Source organism: Citrus sinensis, chromosome 5 (assembly GCF_022201045.2).
Source record: "Citrus sinensis cultivar Valencia sweet orange chromosome 5, DVS_A1.0, whole genome shotgun sequence".
In the NCBI taxonomy this organism is placed as follows: domain Eukaryota; kingdom Viridiplantae; phylum Streptophyta; class Magnoliopsida; order Sapindales; family Rutaceae; genus Citrus; species Citrus sinensis.
The window spans coordinates 31307534-31326557 of NC_068560.1; the positions used below are offsets into that span (position 1 = coordinate 31307534).

Genomic DNA, 19024 nt, shown 5'->3' on the forward strand with positions numbered 1-19024 from the left:
AGACGTATGTCGTGTCTGTGGAATCTGCATGATCTGCAGGCGCAGAAGAGTGCAGCTACTGCGCCACTGGCTGAAGAGATAATGCCGCTGCAGATTCCAGTTGATGATGAACGATCTTTTCCTTTTCCTCTTTTTTTCCTTCCTTTTTTTTTTCTTGTCTGGCATAACAGCAAGCAACAGCAGCAGCAGCACCTACTTGAATCCGATAATAAAGCGTATGGCAGTCAAAGAACGTGGCTTAGGGTTATGCTTGCCAGAGAAAGAAAGATATAGATGCAGCGAGAGAGAGAGAGAGAGAGAGAGAGTGGTGTGGTTTGATTTGCTTGATTCAATTAACAATGACCAACAGCTTCTTCAAAGCTGCGTCTGAGACATCCATTCAAAAGAAAGACAACCATATCTCTCTTTCGATCTGAATCCAAAATACGTGTTTTGTACTTTGGTTTGTCTCTTTCTTCTGTCCCATCTGCGTTTCTTTCTTATGTCCCATCTTTGTTTCGTTTGATGGGCAAATTGAAATTAGAAAAACGGAAAGATTTATGAAAAGCAAAGACAGATAGGATTTTTATCAATATATATATCTAATATATCTATCCACCCATCCATTCTGCTGCGATGCGAGCATTTTTTTTTCTTTTTTTTTTTTTTCTATATTTCACTTTGAATCTTAAGCTGTTTCTCACCGTATTATTAACAAGCTAATTGAAGACACTAAATAGCAGTAATATATGCCGGATGTGAATTTTTTTACCCGAGTTAGAATGGGCACCGAGAGACTTTAATGAAAAATCTGATTTGATGATAATTCATCGACTCCCATTCTGTCATTTCTGGGTCCACCAGGGTAATCTCTCTGTAACGTCCGTGTGCCAGCAGTGACCGCCCGCCAGTTGCACAATTGCCCATCATCAACTTGTTCTTCTCTTTCCTGCTCCATTCCAATCCAAATTTGATATTATTAGTTCACTTATAATAACGATTTCTTATTTTCAGAATTTACATGTAAAGATATTTGATTTACACAACCATGCATACTCTTGAACATGCATTGATATCACGTGTATTTAGGGGTTTCTTAAGATTTAGCAACCATACACTTTGTACATAAATGCTACTTTTGATTATATATATATATCTACAATAAAGAAGTAACAATTGATTGTCAAGCATGGATAAAAATCACACATGTCAAAGAATCATCAAGAATGTTAGGATGATGCAGGATCATAAGAGGATTCTTAACTCATATTTCTCATAAATCTCTCAAATTTTAGCACTTCTCCTTTATACTCATATATGATTGCATCATTAATGTTAATTCCAGTTTATATGCATAGAATAGTACATAATTAAGTAATATGTACCGTTTTTTAACAACTAGTTCAGTTATCAAGTTGATAGGTACAAGGGGCATTCCTTCTTTAGTTAGTAACCTAGGGTTCATTTGATAGGTATTAAAGAGGACATCAGTAAAGTGTTTGCAAGATACTTCCAACTATGTAAAAGTTAAGGCGATTTTACCTTGTAGTTGTTTGGTGAAAATCTATATTACTCTTATCAATTAGAACTTCTATTTTACCACAACATAATACCAAATTAAGTCTCATAAATCTAGAAATCTTATATGACTTGAAGATTTGTATGTATGAGTTCCTATAATATTTTCATATTTTACAAACACGAAATAATTTTTTTCTCGAACAAAAAGTTATTAATTCGATAACTAGTGTTAAATAGGTCTTGGAAATTTCGATCTATGGGAAATAAACTATATGTCTAACTTCTGTTGCGAAATGGAGCTCTATTGGTTTGGTTAATGATTAAATCTTTATTCTAAGAAACAACTCAATATGTGGCTACATAATTGTTTCCCCAATCAGGTCTTTTACTTCTTCTGATCATCACTAGCTATTTGAGGTCCAACAAATGTATTTGAGCTATTTGTGACAAAAAGTAACTAATTGCCAAAGGAACCTTATGTCCATAGCTAGTGTCTTTCTCTTTTAAACAACATATAGAAACCCCCAATATCACATTCATAGGTTACATGCATGCATATGCAACTCATTTTTCTTCAATTCTCTGCTCACATCGTGAATGGTTAATTAGGTTGCAAAAAAGTCCAAATTGGTTGGTCGAGATAGCTCTTACCCATCTGCCATTGTCAATTATTGATGATGGCACTGATAACGGATGCTCTTCATCAATTGAACAATCTTTTTCATAACATTGATTTTTAGCTCTGCTACTTTCTTCCCTTTTGGTTAGTAAACCAAAAGTTAACACGAATGTTTACAAATAAGGGTAAATGCTCCGTTATTTTAATTTGAATCAAATACCTAGTTGATCTTTATTGTTTGTAACATTTTGTTCGAATTTTATATAAATATAAATATTATTTTACTCTGAAAAAAAAAAAATTCGTCTGATAATTACCAAAATAACGAAAGGAGTATTTTGAATAACTTTTTCAAAAAATATATAAGAGTAATTAGAAGTCGTGACGGCCATTTTATTTGACCATTCATTGCCTTGATTTCGCACATTTAAATGTCATTGATGCGCATTGCACTTCTTCACGAATATGTTATAAATGAATCAATTGATCAGCAATTCTACAGCTTCAAGCTTTGTCGTTCACTGGGTTTAATGATTGTTACACAGCACACGATCTTTCTTTAGTTCCTTGGGCACCGCCGCGATCTGATTATACTTCTTGGTCTGTCTTTTGCATAATAAAAAAAAACATGCATGCTTAGAAATCTGATGATACTACCTTTTGCCGTCAGCAGTTGACTTCAGTTCCCATTCTGTCGGTGTCGGCGTCGGCGTTTATGCGGTCCATCGGTGGAGATTAGCGAACCAAGATTTGCCTATTAATTAAATTTGGATTTAATTGTATTAATTACAGACAAACAACAAACAGTAAGCTCATCATGTGCACGCATGCATGTGTGGCTGCTGCTATCATCTATCATATACTTGGGATCCGTTTTCTACTACTGTGTAACAGTTGAGCTACCAAAGCAATTTCAACTTTGCTTTAGGGCCTTTGGCCAAAAATTAACAAGAGAAAAAAAAAAAAAAAAAAAAAGCACACTTTCTTTAGGAACCAAGTTACTTGTGATTTTAAAATATTTGATGCAATTTTACCCTTGGCTTCAATTGTCTAAAGCTATCAGTGTCAATTTATGCATTTCCAATAGTATGATCACTTGACTGCTTGCTATCTATGGATGGAGAATAAAAATGTTTTTTAAAGGTTAAAAATAACAAATATATAGTGTACAAATATTCGATTAATTGATAATGAAGCTGCTACGTACTTTAATGGCGTATATTACTATATATATATAGATAAATGAAAAATTTTTTGTACCTAACAAATAAATATAAGAGGATGCAATTCAATGAAAAGACAACTGGAACATGCTTACATAAGGCAATCAAAATATGCCTTATAAAGGCGGTTTATTCCGTTACCACGACAAACACATTGGCTTGGATAATTTTTATTATAATTCTTCATCTCCATCAAGGGTATAAATATATAAACACTTGTGCATTTTGCGCACAATCATTGGTGCCTTTTCATTAAAATTATTGATGCTTTTAAAGGCACTACTCCAAATTGTATTGAAAAGAAATGTATGTAATATTTAATATGCCTATATATAATGCATGCAATACAAGACTAACAAAAATAATTGAGCCGATAAGACAACCAATAATTTGGACATGTGATATAGTTAGATTGTGTAACACTTTATTTTAATCTTTGATATCTTGAGTACATGATTTATATCAAATAAATGAAAAACTTTTCTTATATATATATATATATATAGTATGAGAAAATATAACGTTATGTTAAAATCTCTTATTTTGAGGTTTGAAGTTCTCATTCATATTAGTAAGGATGGAATTAGATAACTATTAAGCATAATTTTTTTTTGGGGGGAGAGGGGGGGGGGGGGGGGGAGTTGTATTATGTCACAAGTGTTGAGTGCTAAAAAATGAAAGTTTAATAATTGTTTGGTCTTTACTATAAAAACATGAAAAATCTAAAAAATGATCCTTCTAACCTTTAGCATCAACTTTTAAAGGTTAAATTTCTTTAATTTATGATTATAATTTATACACTGAATAAAGTGCGAGAATTATATATTAATTTGCCTTGCATTTTATTAAAATGAAGATGTCGTAATTAAAAGAAAACTTTTGTGTGTACATTTGAATTAGGAATATTAAAGTGAGAGATAAGTGTTTTTTTAAAAAAAAAGATTCCAATATAATGTATTTTGTCATGTAAATTTTTGAAATGTATATTTTTTGTATTTTAAATTTTTATTAGATCTGTAATAAGAAACTCACTATATATATATATATTCAAACCGAGAAGTATTGCTGATTAGCCTCCCAAATAGGAAGCACGAGTCAAATCTTATGACTATTTCTTTCACTTTGCTTGCTTAAAGAATGACTAAAATTAATCAATTTTGGAGCAGGACTGAGATTTTTCATCTGAAACGAAAAAGTTGCGGCCTCTCAAAGACAAAATCGAGAAATATGCATTGCATCAATGATTATTGAATATCCGTTTCCTAATAAAAATCAGGGTCAGGGTCTGGGTTATTTTGTGAGATTGGAATCAATTTTATGTTTGGTTCAGACAAAATGGATGCGTCTTGGGTCCACATTTTTTAATTCTTGACAAAAAAATTTTTTTATCCCAGTTGACACTTGTATTCTTTTAGCTTAAAATAATTAGTTGAATTAGTCCATTCAAATTTGTACGGTGGTGCCACTAGGCGTGGCTTAATCATAACACAAATATGCAAAGCTTGAAAACTGGGTGATTGGAAAGATCCGCAACGAACAGAATGCCAGATGGAACGCCAAGCCAAGCCACCATGCATTGACTTCACGGAATGTCCATATTAATTGTGCTTATTTTAATTATGGGCTGGGCGAGTTGAAAAGAATTGATATGGTGATAAAGATTGAAGAGAGATGAGATTTGAAGATAGACACGCACCATATTGTCTTGCAGCTGGAGCTGCTTTCTTGGACATCTCCTCAACACAAGGGATTCTTGCGTGTCGGCCGGACTCTTTCCTTTTTTATTCTGGCTCAAGTTCAATAAATATATGGATTTTACTTGTTTCTAGGAAAAAGCCACACCAATTAAAGCGTGTGTATGGCGATCACCATCACCATCACCATGACTCTTTGACAAATTTGGCAACTTGTCTACCCTAAAGCTAGATTAACGATTGCCTCAATATGAAAAAGGAAGCTAAATTAATGTGTCCAAGTTCATCCAATCTTCGACTATTTATTGTTGTTATTTATGACCCGTAAATCAAAATCAACTTTGCCAAAATCAATCTCTCCAACCACTTATTTTGAAAAATAGGGAACGAATAGTTTTTAAATTCTAATTTTGAGAATTATTTTTTTCCTTCAATATAATTTTACAAATACTCTTAAAAATTATTACTTAAACCTAAAATTATTCTTATTCAAATTGGAAATAAAATTAATATTTTAATAAATTTTTATTATAATTCATCAATATAAATTTATTAATATCAATTTGTTGGTCGAATTGTTATTAAATTTGTTTCACCATATCATAAATTTAATTATCAGTTGTTTTAAAATAAAAAAAAATCATTATATTATAAATTTTTATTTTTAGTAAAAGTTATTAAATACATAGTTAAAAATGTAATATGTACATGTTTTTATATGTATAAATAAATTTTATCCTACATTATGTATGTTTTAATCATTTATTTTCTCTCAATAATTTAATAGTAAAATTTATCAACTATTCGTAACTACTTTTAAAACTCACAGTACTTTTGAAAATAAAATTTAACAAATAGTTAACCGATTCTCTTCACAGTTAATTATTTATACAACATAACTAACGGTAATTATTTTAAAAGATACAGCATTCCCAAACTGACCCTTAGTAGTACTTGATTGTTGCAATTTTAAAATATCTGCTATCAATTTTTATGTCATAATTGATTAGTATTTCGATGAGAGTTAAAAAATAGATTTTACTAAAATATAAATTTTACTCAGAGCAAGATTCTTGATGTATGCATGCATGTTTTCATCTAAAGAGATGTTCACAAAAATGTACACAATACATTTATAATTCATTCCAACCTCATGAAAGACCGTCCGTCCTTGTGACGACAGACCATATATAATGCCCGAGCCGAGATCGAACGACGAATTTGAGAGTGGGTGACATAAATAACCTCACTGTACTTTTTTATTTAAAAGAACAGAATTAAACATATATGAGATATTGTTTTGGCTTTTGATTTGAAAGCAAAATCGTGTGAATTGGGAACCCATGTCCCAAAGCGAGCAACTTGAAAGCCAAGGGGGGTCCCATGTTATCCCCTGGAAAATTGAGATATGCTGTCTGTGTACTTTTAACTTAAAAAGTTTCATTTCAGAGAGAAAGAGAGATGTAATTATGGGCGTGGGTGGGGACTCCTTTCTCACGGACTTACTTTTGCAATTAATGCTCCCCTCGCTCTTTATGCCATTACCAAATGCCAACTACACGACCGTGTATTCATGTTTACTTCCTCTCTTTCTTTCTTTTCTTTGACAAACATCTCGCATGCATTCAATTCAATTCAATTCAATTCAATTATTCTCCGCCTGCGTTGTTTATTTAGTCCATCTCCTTTTAACTGAATATTGGAAAGAAAGGGCTAAAAAAAAAGGCAACGGTGAGCTGCAGATGCGGCTGCTCTCTGTGTGTGTCCAATTTGGATGGACTAGTATGAGAAAGTGGACTATTTTATTATTTACGACCATCCAATAATCTCATTACCACTCACTACATATCGTTTGTACTTTGCGAACTTGCTTGTAAAGAAAATAAAATGATCACGGATCTTCAAATTCAATTCTCCATTAAAGAATCTGCGTTTGGTGCAATTTCGTTATCGTCTTCGCTGTTCTTCTTCTTCTTGATTGGATTAATAAGGCAGATGAGTAGAGCGAGAACGACCAAAGCAGTTAGGGTCATGGCACTTAAAATAAGCCGCGCATTTCTGGATTTGTACAGCAGAAACAGGTACAAGGCGACACCAATAATACCAATTCCTGTTATACACATCCCTGCCACCGCAACCCATACCATTATTTTTTGTTTTTGAGTCGCCATCTTAACATTCAAGAATGAGATTGTGCTACAAATTTTGTTCTTCTATGGAAGATGCTGCTGGAGAATGACTCTTTGACCACAAAGGTTAATTTATAGCTTTCATTGCATGTCTCATATACTTAGTGACCATGATTGATACATTTAAAAGAAAAGATTCAGGTATGAAATAAATACACAGCGATCACAAAACTAATTAATTATGAGACATGCCTGCTATATTATTATTATTATTATTATTATTATTATTATTATTATTTGAAAAGAAAGTAATTAAAGATAGTTGGCAGTCTCGGAATATTATGCAAAATCATGTTTTAATTGAAAAAAAAATTATTACAAAAATGCACATGTTTTAAATTTAAGTATAACTTAGGATGATCAGTGAATATAGCATCATCACACTCTATCTATATCTAGGAGGCATACGGACCTATTCAAACTACGATTTTCTTGAACTCTAATCGGAACTTTTCTCTCGAACATCTCAAATTTAATAGAAAGCAAAAAGAATTTGAGTTTTAACAAATACTTTTGGAAAAGCAAATAAATATTTTGGGTTACAAAATTAATCCTTTGTGCCACTGATTGTTATTTTGACTATGACTATTGACTACCATCCCTAATAAAAAAAACCCAGCGGCTTCAGTCAAAAACAAAATAAACAACAAAATAAAGGTACCCAGATTATATAGCTTTTTTAATATTCTAATAAAAAGTAAATAGGAGTAACGAAACTTAAAAAAGAATTAGCTTTGAGTATATGTGGCAAATAATTTATATGGCTGTATGGTGTATTAGCGTTAATAAAGATGCTTCATGCTAAGGGTTATTGTGAAGATTTATTTGGCATTTGAAAGGTAAGCAAAAAGAATTAATTTCTTAAATTTATAAAATGGGTATATAGAGAAAAGTTGTTTAAAGTGTAATTTATGAGCAAAATTGCAAATAGTCCTGTCCAAAGTAAAAACAACATTTTCATATTTTTGTAATAAATTTTTTTACCGTAAAAGACCTTATTAATTTTTTTTTTTTTTTTGGGGGAGAAAAAACAGAAAAGTAAAACAAAAGGCAATGGGGAGCTAAAATGGTTAAAGCAATAACGAATGGCTGCGGTGTGCGTTCAATTTGGTTAAGACTTTTTTTTTAAAGAGAGTGCGTGAGCTATCTCAATGAGACCATTCAGTAATACACCACGAGCTAAAATTATTTAAATTTTTAATGCACTTTGCGGTTAACCTTACTTATAAAGAAAATGATCGTGGACTACTAAATTTAGTTCTTAGTATGTTCATGTAATCTTCGGCATGAATTAAATACAAGAGTAAATTAATTTCAAATTGCTTAACATGTATCGTCAATATGTATGCATTAACTCCATTACTAATTTTTCTTTTGAGTTGAGTTTTCTGAAATTCTGTGTGTTCGGAATCTAATCCGATCCGCTCAATTTGTCTAATCCGCAAAAATTCGATCTATGGATTGGTGGATTAGATTGGATTCAAATTTAAAAAATACACAATCGGTGAATTGAATATGTATTTACTTTTATAAATCCGCAAAAAAAATGTATTTATTTAATTAAAAAATAAAATTTGTAAATGTGGCGTTACTATTTACTAATAAATAAATAAGTTAAAATGTAGTTACATTAACACTATACATATCTTATCCGATAATAATATATAATAAACATGATTAAATAATTGAATTTTAAATAAATAAATATAGATTTCTAAACAATTAATTTTCGTTAATTTTTATGTATTGATTTAAACAAATTAGATTTTTTCTTTTCACTGTGTTATATTTTGAGATTTTGAATGTATTATTCTATCTTTATATAAACACTTAATTTATTTAAATTTTATTCAATTTGAATTTGATTGGTAATAAAATTATTTTTATTTAAGATTTTTTATTGAATTAGTTCGTAGAATAAACATAATTAAACATTTTTAATCCGCAGACATATAGATTAGATTTGGATTGAATTCGACAATCCGTGAATTAAATTGGATTGAAAATTATAATCTGTAAAATCATAGATAAGATATGGATTGATGTCCAATCTGTAAAATTCGATCCGCGAACACTCCTACTCCAGACTATGAAATTAAATCAATAATCATTCAAGGGAAAGTCATTTGCTGAATTTTTTTACTAAAAGAGATAGAAATTGTTTCCAAATTGAACATTAAATCAAACTACAAAGGTTAAAATAATAATAATAAAAAGAAAGATCTTTCCAATTATTCATTAACATTTAACATTATAGTGTAAGCTAATTAAAACGAGGAGCTATGCGGGTGATTCGGCATCTGCCCTTGAGTCTTTCTTCTTGAGCCAGAAGAATGTGACGAGAAGCAGAATGATGGATGAACCGAGGGCAATGCCGCAACCCAAGAGGAGTCCAAGAATGCCTGCTGCTATTACATACGTCGCAATCACCGGCACGATCCCTATCATTTTTTTTTTTGTTTAAGAGTCGACATCTTTTCAAAAAAAAAAAAAAAAAATTCAAGAATGATCGAGACGGTGACACGAATGAATTTTGTTCTCCTAGACAATATGTTATATACAAAGGGAGAAATTAATTATATTGACGGTAGACATGATTGGTACATTTAAAGAAACAGAAAGATATTTTGACATAAACAAAAGCGCACACAAAACTAATTAATTACGAGACATGCATTGCACGCTATTTACTGGACTTTGAAATTAATGTGCGTGTCAAGTCGGCAAAATTAATGTCCAAATCCAAACAATTAAATTGCCGGGGATCCACATGCAGATGATCTGCTTCCACCTACTCACTAATTTCTCGTCAAATGACGAACTGATTGTACACGTTTACGGTTCCATGTGTAATTTTCGTTCAATTGTCAATTTAAGGGGCCAGGCCGAATGCAAATGCAAATTACAAAGTCAATACAAACCAAATGCTCTTACTCCTAATCCACAAGGATCATATCCATAAGTAGTTGTAGACCATTAAAAATAAAATTAAAAAAAAAAAATAAAAAAAGGGCAACAGAAGGTGGAGAGTATGGGATGTTTGTCGTGTCATGTACACTGAATGTATTGTACACGTATCCATCATGGGTTATCATGTATGACTTACACCCATTAAGATGTTTGATTTGGTGGGCACTACTTGTGGTTGGATTCATTAGTCCGCTCTCTCCCCGCACTTGCAGGTCCTTCTGTCATGCGCTGTTCAATACCGAACGTGCATCTCTTTGACGAAAAATACTTGTATGGGCTGGCCCAATCAGGGTCAGTCAAAATGATAGAATAAGTGGGTCCTATATGTATGCTATACACTACTTTAAAATCAAGTACCTAGAGGCAGGCCGGCCCTCCGGCGCCCTATTTTACAAAGCGTGTAATTTACATTTTATGTAATTTAGTATCACTTTTTTTTTTTCTTTTTAGTTTGGTATGACTTTTTTTTTTCAATTTTTTTTTTTTTTAAATTTTGGTCAAAATCTAGTGGTGGGATCATCTACTTTAATGTTCTGGGATACTCATCTACTCTTGTCATTTGCTAGACCTCATCGATTGACTGAAACTGGACTCCACCTCAGCTGACCCACACAAACTTTTCTCCTATTTGGGCTTGGCCTTCTCCACGCTGCGATCCGTTTCTTAATAATTCAACACATGATACCATAAGAGTTCAAGAAAATAAAGAGTTACGGAAATTAATTATTGTATTTATTCCATTGTAATATGAAACAAAGAGTCGATTAAATTTACATCCCCTAAGGGTCTCATTTCATGGGAGCTCCCTTTCCGCTGTACACTCTATGCAAATGTTCAACATACGACCATTTCTTCTTGAAGGGAAAGACATGAGACAAAATGGCAATAGCTGAATCTTCCCGGCTAGCTACAAGAGTACATTAGATACTACTACTGCCTCTCTCATATTCTTCATTTACTCTCCCTCTCTTAACCTGTTCTAGTCCTCCTTAAATAAAACTTTGTTTAATCTGTACTTACCTTAGTTGGTTTTCTAAATACTACACTAGATTTTACATCATTAAAAGGGCTAACCCTTCCTAATCTCTCTGAGTCAGTCTCTCTACAACCGCTACCACTACTAGTTGACTTTCTACATTGTTTACTCGTGTCGGAATACAAAAAAGGTTCACTTCCTGTACCTTCCAAATTTGCAAGCCTGTTGTTACTCCTACTAGATATCCTTTCCCTAAGGCCATCGCACTCCATACTTGGTTGTGCATTACCAACTTGGATTCTACTTGTTTCTGGACAACTAGAAACACAAGGGACTGAGTTGGCAAGGGAAGAATGCCTTGAGTACAACATAGAGGAAGAGGAAGGCGACGGTGTGTCCGAATCAGAATAAGTTCTCCAGTGGCTGTTCCAACCACAACCTGGATCACCACCAAATATGAAATCAGAAGTGTCATCAGCACTGGAAGAGTCTCGAGTGCTCTCAGTACTGCAGGAGCCATCATCAGAGTTGCTGCTAATCAGAGAAGAGCAGTCACTTGATGAGTCCTCTTCTAAAATCCTTTGCAGTCGGTGGAATCTTGAATAAAATGTTTCAATGCTCGCTGAACCATCGGGAGGATTAGAGCCAGGGTGACACTGATCAACATTTGATTGCAAGGAAGGTGATCTTAACCTCGACATAGTACTCTTCCCGGTGACCCACGAAGGAAGAATTTTGTTTCTACCATCATGAGATATTATGCTGTTCCTTATCAATCTAGGGGCCCTGGGTGAGCACCTGGAAGACAAATAACTAGTCACATACATGACCACTAGATTATTGAAATCTTATAATCTTTATCCAGAGAACAATTTGCAAGATCTGTCACCTTGCATAAAGGAGCATGTATGCCCCTTCTGTTAATACCCTTTCCCGTTCCACAGCTGTTACCTATCCAATCAAGACAAAAATATAATAGTTAGAAGCCTACAAAGCACTTCAAAGTAGGAGGAAAGAGAGGCATGTGAAGAACAATATGGTTCCGGAGTTACAATAATTTGGTAATGCTACTTAGCTGAACCCAGAGTCAATAAAAATGAAAGCGAAAAAAGTTGGGAAATGACATGCACCAGCACAAGAGAAGCTAGCACACAGAATAAGATTAAGGAAATAGCTGACGTACCGTGCTGTCGTCAACCTTGAACCACTTGTTTTGGGTACTTTTTATGTAGCAAACATAATGACCAGAAAATGCAGCATTCATGATATCCAAGTGGACCACAACTCCATAAAGCCTGTATATAGGCAACTTATCACTCGTCCCACTCATATATGGAGCCAAGTCCAATATTTCTGGGAACTGAATGGATTTATTGAGCTTTCCAAATTTACCCGACTGCAACATCATGTAAGATGAAGAAAAAGATAATGAGAATCGGTAAATAGCACACTGTAAAATATCACGCTTGATTCAAAAAGAAATAGGGAGGGGGGAAAAAACCTGAAATCGCTTTAATGCAATTGTAAGGATATTTGGAGCCTCAACTATTGTCAGTTTCTTCTTGGCCTTCTCATAAGATTTGCATCTGATTCAAGATAATGATAAAAAGGTAAGTTAGTTGTCTTCAAATTCCAAATAAAATAGAGAATTTAGTGCAAGAATCACTTATTTAAAAGCTAAGAAAAAGATAGCCAGCAACCTTTGAAAACCATAAAGTAGATGTTTTCCACTAACATCAAAACCCCAAGAGAAAAAGGAAACTCTGGGATCTGGGTAAGTGCTTTAAACCAAACTTGAAGTCAACAATTCTCAGAAATTTCACTTCTTCACAGGGCAGAATTACTTATTTTCAATAGGCTCCAAATGTATATAAGAACATTATATCCTATTCCTAGCCCTAGATGAAGCATATGACAACAACAACGATATTCAATCTTAACCAATATACAGCTAGTAAATCTAAGAATCTCTTTCCAGAGATGACAATCATTTTCAAACCATCATTTGCAGCAGTTTCATATGAAATTGAACTTTTTAAAGCACAAACTCTGAGAGTAACTTCGCCAGATCTAGCACTCACAGGCCACGACAGAGCAAGATAACTTACTAGGCTTTTACTAGCATAACAGTTTGTTTGACGAAGGGAGGCCTCATCAAACATCTCAATAGCCAAATTTAATCAGCAGAGTCGGAACTGAACTTTCTGCTGGTGTAGGTTATTATAAGATTAGAAAAAAATCCAATAATATTCATAGTCGAAGAAAAGATTCAAATTCACTATTTCTTCTAGGCAATGTGTTTAAAGTCTGACCAAATTGTAGATCTTTGTATGGAAGATTCTTTATGGCACAAGCTAAAAATGCTTAATCAGTGAACTCCAAGCCAACAATATCCTTAAGTTAAAAAAGCACAAACTCTGAGAGTAACTTCGCCAGATCTAGCACTCACAGGCCACGACAGAGCAAGATAACTTACTAGGCTTTTACTAGCATAACAGTTTGTTTGACGAAGGGAGGCCTCATCAAACATCTCAATAGCCAAATTTAATCAGCAGAGTCGGAACTGAACTTTCTGCTGGTGTAGGTTATTATAAGATTAGAAAAAAATCCAATAATATTCATAGTCGAAGAAAAGATTCAAATTCACTATTTCTTCTAGGCAATGTGTTTAAAGTCTGACCAAATTGTAGATCTTTGTATGGAAGATTCTTTATGGCACAAGCTAAAAATGCTTAATCAGTGAACTCCAAGCCAACAATATCCTTAAGTTAAAAAAGAAGCCTATCATCATACTCTACCTCGTACAATAGTCTGCTCCAATAGTAAGTGCATATTATATCCTGAATATTGATGAAAAAACCAAATGTTGCTCTCACAAGAACTTCCCAAACATGAGTAACCAGACTAACCTGTCACATTTGTACTTATTTTCTCCATCCAGGATCTCGGTTCCTGTATAGCGTCGAAGAGCCTCTTCTAGGTTTCCTATATCCCCTTCTATCTCAACAGTAAGATCCATCATCCTTTCCTGCCGTTCAGATTTGCCATGGCATTTTGTGCATTTTATCTGCAAAATAACAATAAGAAGGTACATGCCTCTTTTATTGTACACTATGGAATTCATAGAAGTGGCAACAAGATATTACAACTTGAAATCGGGACAAGGAACAAAAACTTGCACGGCTGTTAAAATTTTGGACAAAATTTGTTTCCATGGTATTACCTTTGATCGAAGGTAACCTCCAAATGTAAGGCCTATAAGAGTTGTTTCATCTTCTAATGGGCCAGAAGCATTCACCCCAGCTTCCTTAATGCAGACAGATTGCATTGTATCAATAGCATACCTGTCAAATCATTTCATTAACATTCCTTTCATAGAAAGATAAAATGATAAGAACATAGAAATTATCTAAATTCAGTAATATGCTCCATAATTGAAAACACAGCTCACCTTAGAAATTCATGTGCGTCTTCTTCTCTCCCATTACCAAGTTGACTTCCTATACTTTGTAGCCGTGATAGTATCCCAATGGGAGACAAAGGGGATTTTCCGTCTTTTGCCCTCAAAATTAGATTTTCTAACTCACAGGTGAAACACCAGTCTTTCTTTGCACCTGTTATAGAAAATAATTTTGAAGAAAATTTATATTACATTAAAGTTTCCACAAATACTATTTACCAAAATGATACAAGTCAAAAGTATGTGATAGGGATAGTGATCTTAACATACATTCTTTGGAATGGAGTCCCTGAAGAAAGTAAGCAGTCAGAGGAGGAGTAAATGCCAAGCACTGGAGCACAACATTGGCATAGCAGCTGCAGAAAAGATATAAACATTGTGTTAACATAAGTGGCGGGAAATTTCTACAGGGTACACAAATTAAATATTTGTTTAGTAGCTCTGCAGCCCTTAAGACTGGTGCCTGAGACATAAAATCTCCAAATTGGACTGCGCATCCTCAAAAATTTAAATAATAAAGAAAAAAAAAAGTACTTGGGTGTGAGTGTAGGTTGATCAAAATTTGATGCATTGATAATGAATCAGTAAAAGGTGAAAAATGGAAAGTAGCTATCAGTACGGTGAGATTTTGGGGAAATAGAAATGATGCATGATCACCTTGAGACTAGGAAAGGTGAGGTGTCACCAAATTCCCAAAAGTTTGTTAATTGACGGCAAAGATACTTACTATCTGTGGTGAGATAGAAGACACCAATAAACTATTTAATTAGTCACCAAACTGAGACTGCAGATATACTTCACACTACTTTACATGAAAAGAAGAGCAAAATAAACAAATAGAAAATATCATGCATCCATTAGTTTAATAAATTATCTACAGGAAAGAACATTTCACATCACCTGTTTCCACAATTTATGAGACCGCATGGTTGCAGTTCTACCTTATTCCAGTTATATAACTTGACAAACAATTCGTACGAGAAGAGCCCCTGCAAAACATAAACACAGCAGGAAAAATTCAATATACATTCATGCGACAGAGGATAAAATGTTTTCAGCCACAAGATGAAAAGATAGGATCCAGTCAAAACCTTGTCACTATATCTTCCAGCGGTCTCACACCCAACTGACAGACATTGCTTTGAAGATTTAGATCCTCTAAACTGGTCAACTGCTTTCCACAAAGATGTTTTCAAACCATTCCCAACATTGGATGGGCTATTCTCAATCTGAGCAGACATAGATGAACTTCTCTGAACATTATCAAATCTTTCAGATCTCACACTTGGAACTGAAGGCATTCCAACAAAATTTGATGAACTACCAATGTCATTAGTCACAATATTTGACTTTTCAAACCTCAAGGATGTCCCACCACTAATATTCAAGCCATTGGAACAAACCGAATCTCTTCCAACACAAGAAAGTGGAGGACCGTAAGATGACAAAGATACTGATGATTTAACTTCTCCAGACTTAACCATGTGTGAACCACTTTTAGTGCCATTTACTGCATGACTGGATGATTTGCAGTTCAAGGATGAGGAATTCTTCACCTCTGGAGCATCCATGTTAGTATTTTCCATTAAAACTACTCCTTCAGTATCCCTAGTGTTCCCCAGCACGGCTGGATGAACAATTTTGGGTGAAAAAACATTCGCCTTAGGACTTTTTTCAGGCAAAGAAGGTGAAGGGGACTCATTAATTGAAGATAGTAAGGAAGATCTAGAATCAGATAACTTGCTCTTACTAGCTCCATTGGAATCAGGCAGAGCAGCATCACTGCAACTATCCATTTTCGGCTCAAGTGTTCTTCCCCAAAAACTAGAAGAAACAGTAGAACGTTCAGCATTTACATTCATGTGACTAGCTCCCAAACCCAAAGAATTAGCTGGTGTGCACTGAAGATCCCCACTACAACCAGGTTTAGTCTCACAGAATCTATTTAATTTGGTAAAATTGTCTACAGAATCGACCAACTTAGCAAATTTTGGGGATAACGGCTTCCTCTCCTCCAGTTTTTTAACATTCAAAGCATTATCAAGCATGTCAAGTGTAATATCAGCAGATAAAGGCCCATCCAATTTCTCAGACTCATTTGAAATAATGCTCTCACAGACAGAAACATCATCAGATGACTCACTACTTGTATGAGAAGCAGAGAATCCAGAAAATGATGCATCAGAAGATTCATAAGTACAACTTGCTCCTTCCCCATCTGCATGAAACTCAACTTCTACCTCATCATCCTTCCTTTGTGGAACTTCACTAGAGCTACTTCTATCAGACGATTCAGATTCCTCAGATGACATTTGAATTGGTTTTGCAGGTAGTTTGCTTTCAAACTTAAATCTATCGCCATACGCTTCAGATTGGTCTGGCTCAGCTGCCTTCTGACTTGTAAAATTGCCAACATCATTAATCTCATGAGAAATGCTAGGAGGTTGACATTCGTCTTTGTGGCCTTGTCTCCAATGCACAATTTGACACTTCCCAGAACTATAACACGAAGAATCAGAGTGTCATTTATATGAAACATCTCAACTATCATTCATGTAAAGCACATATAACCAAAGAATAACAAGCAAACCAAATACTCAGACATTTTCTGTGTCGACAAATGGATATATCAACATATAGTAGTACTGATCAAGTCTTTTATTAATAGGAACATCCCTAAACATGAAAGAATTTAACAACTATTACATAAGATTACAATGTGGACTCATAACTAATCCTTTTTTGTGGGTAAGAAAGAAAAAACAAGTAACTTTATCCAGTCAACCCAAATTAGCAATTGACAACACATGAAACATGATTACCTGCAAATGATACATACATCTAACAGATACTGTTCTAGATAACAAGCTAGATCTTCCTACTAAACAAAAGAAGCTTGACATAAAAATTCATATAAGAAAACAAAGCTTAATTCCACATACAATAGGGTGGTTTATAGGGGAATTTTCATCTAAAAATCAGCATTACCATTTTATAGCATTCATAGAATGCAATTATTCCTCTGCCTTTGGTCTATCGTTCAAATTTTTAAATTAGGTACTCATCACCACTTCCTACTTTATACATTGTTTCATTTTCCTTTTTCTTTCAGTTTGCATCTATAGCACAGAACAAGTGCCAAAAGGTCGAAGTAAAGAATCAGATTCATGCCAAGCACTGTTAAAACAAATTTGCCCTTTTTTTTTTTTTCCACATTAATGAAATCTTAAGTTCACAAACTAACACAAAATAATCAATTTTATTCATAGTTAACGTACCAGTAACGAACGGCCTTGCACCGGGCACACCGAGTGGTGGTTGGAGAGAAACAAACGGCGCACTGAGGATGCTGCGGGACATAAACGGTGGTGCTGTATCCGTAAGAGGCCTCGAACTCGGCCCTAGCAGCCTCCTCGGAGGCCAAGATCAACAGCCTCTTGATCTCCTCCTTTCTGGCAACAGCCCGCCTCCATTTTCGGCGGATAATCAGAGCGATCGCCGGAAAAACGAAACTAACAACAAGGACCAGAATAGAAAACCCTAGATCCCCAGTCACATGCATTTATTATCCCGTTACCTAATACCGCAAAACCAGCGAAATCATCACATTCACACCTAATCCCTCCACTACACATACACATAGATTGACTGCTTGTTGTCACGGCTTCTGCATGCACCGATTGATAGCCGATGATCGGCGCGCTCCGATGATTTGTTGCGATGACAACTTTTTTAAATCAACGGTTAAATAAAAATGTCAGAATTGCTTGTGGTTTCTAGAAAGGGAAAGTGAGTTTATCAGTCTGTGACTGAGTGAACTCGACGATTTTTCAACAATGAAAATTTTGTGATCAGATCGAGAATTTAGGGCTAGTATTTTTAGACCAGAAATGAAAGAGAAGACGCGGAAAAATAAATTGATTCGGTTAAATAGGATTTTAAATTAATTATAACTCGACACGGAATATTTTTATTTAATTTTCGTACGTTTAAAAAGAGAAAAATATAAAAAAGGAAATTTGATGGTCGACGGAAAAGAATTTTGTTTTCAGGCATTGAGAAACGTGAATTCTTTGCTCATCAAATATTCGGACCGTTTGGGCCCACCGGTTCGAAATGAAACTTCCCGGTTCAGCTATTTATTAAATTAATTTATTGGCGGTAATAGTTAAAATAGTTAGTGTTATATATTATTTTATTCACCGGTGTTTGATTTTCTTTGTGAAAGGGACTGGATTGGATTGTTGCCTGTTGGAGCATGTGATGGGTACATGGGGAGGAGGAGTGGAATTGGACGGTGGAGATTTGTTTGTGATTACTTGATTCGGTGGGGGGAGCAGGCTTGATGATGATGGCTCACTCACCATTTTCTAAAAATGGTTTGGCTTTCATG

At 34.3% G+C, this 19024-nt stretch overlaps 1 protein-coding gene across 1 annotated transcript; it reads right to left on the reverse strand.

The window, feature by feature from the left end:
* Positions 1 to 10905: 10905 nt before the first annotated feature.
* LOC102625250 (ubiquitin carboxyl-terminal hydrolase 16) lies at positions 10906 to 18668 on the reverse strand. The gene is made up of 11 exons (XM_006472423.4): positions 17910 to 18668; positions 15723 to 17130; positions 15532 to 15620; positions 14902 to 14987; positions 14623 to 14785; positions 14395 to 14515; positions 14081 to 14238; positions 12673 to 12757; positions 12355 to 12567; positions 12061 to 12122; positions 10906 to 11969 (listed from the first exon to the last, which is right to left on the reverse strand). The coding sequence occupies exons 1-11, from the start codon at positions 18191 to 18193 to the stop codon at positions 11201 to 11203; spliced, it is 3438 nt and encodes a 1145-aa protein (XP_006472486.2). The 5' UTR covers positions 18194 to 18668; the 3' UTR covers positions 10906 to 11200.
* Positions 18669 to 19024: the final 356 nt, after the last annotated feature.

Bases quoted from the DNA above. Each gene is read 5' to 3' on its own strand.
- LOC102625250 (XM_006472423.4), bottom strand. From the start codon at position 18,193: ATGCATGTGACTGGGGATCTAGGGTTTTCTATTCTGGTCCTTGTTGTT. The intron at 14,786-14,901 runs GTATGTTAAGAT...TTTCTATAACAG, and splicing joins GGGACTCCATTCCAAAGAAT to GTGCAAAGAAAGACTGGTGT. The intron at 11,970-12,060 runs GTGACAGATCTT...TTTGTCTTCCAG, and splicing joins TACATGCTCCTTTATGCAAG to GTGCTCACCCAGGGCCCCTA.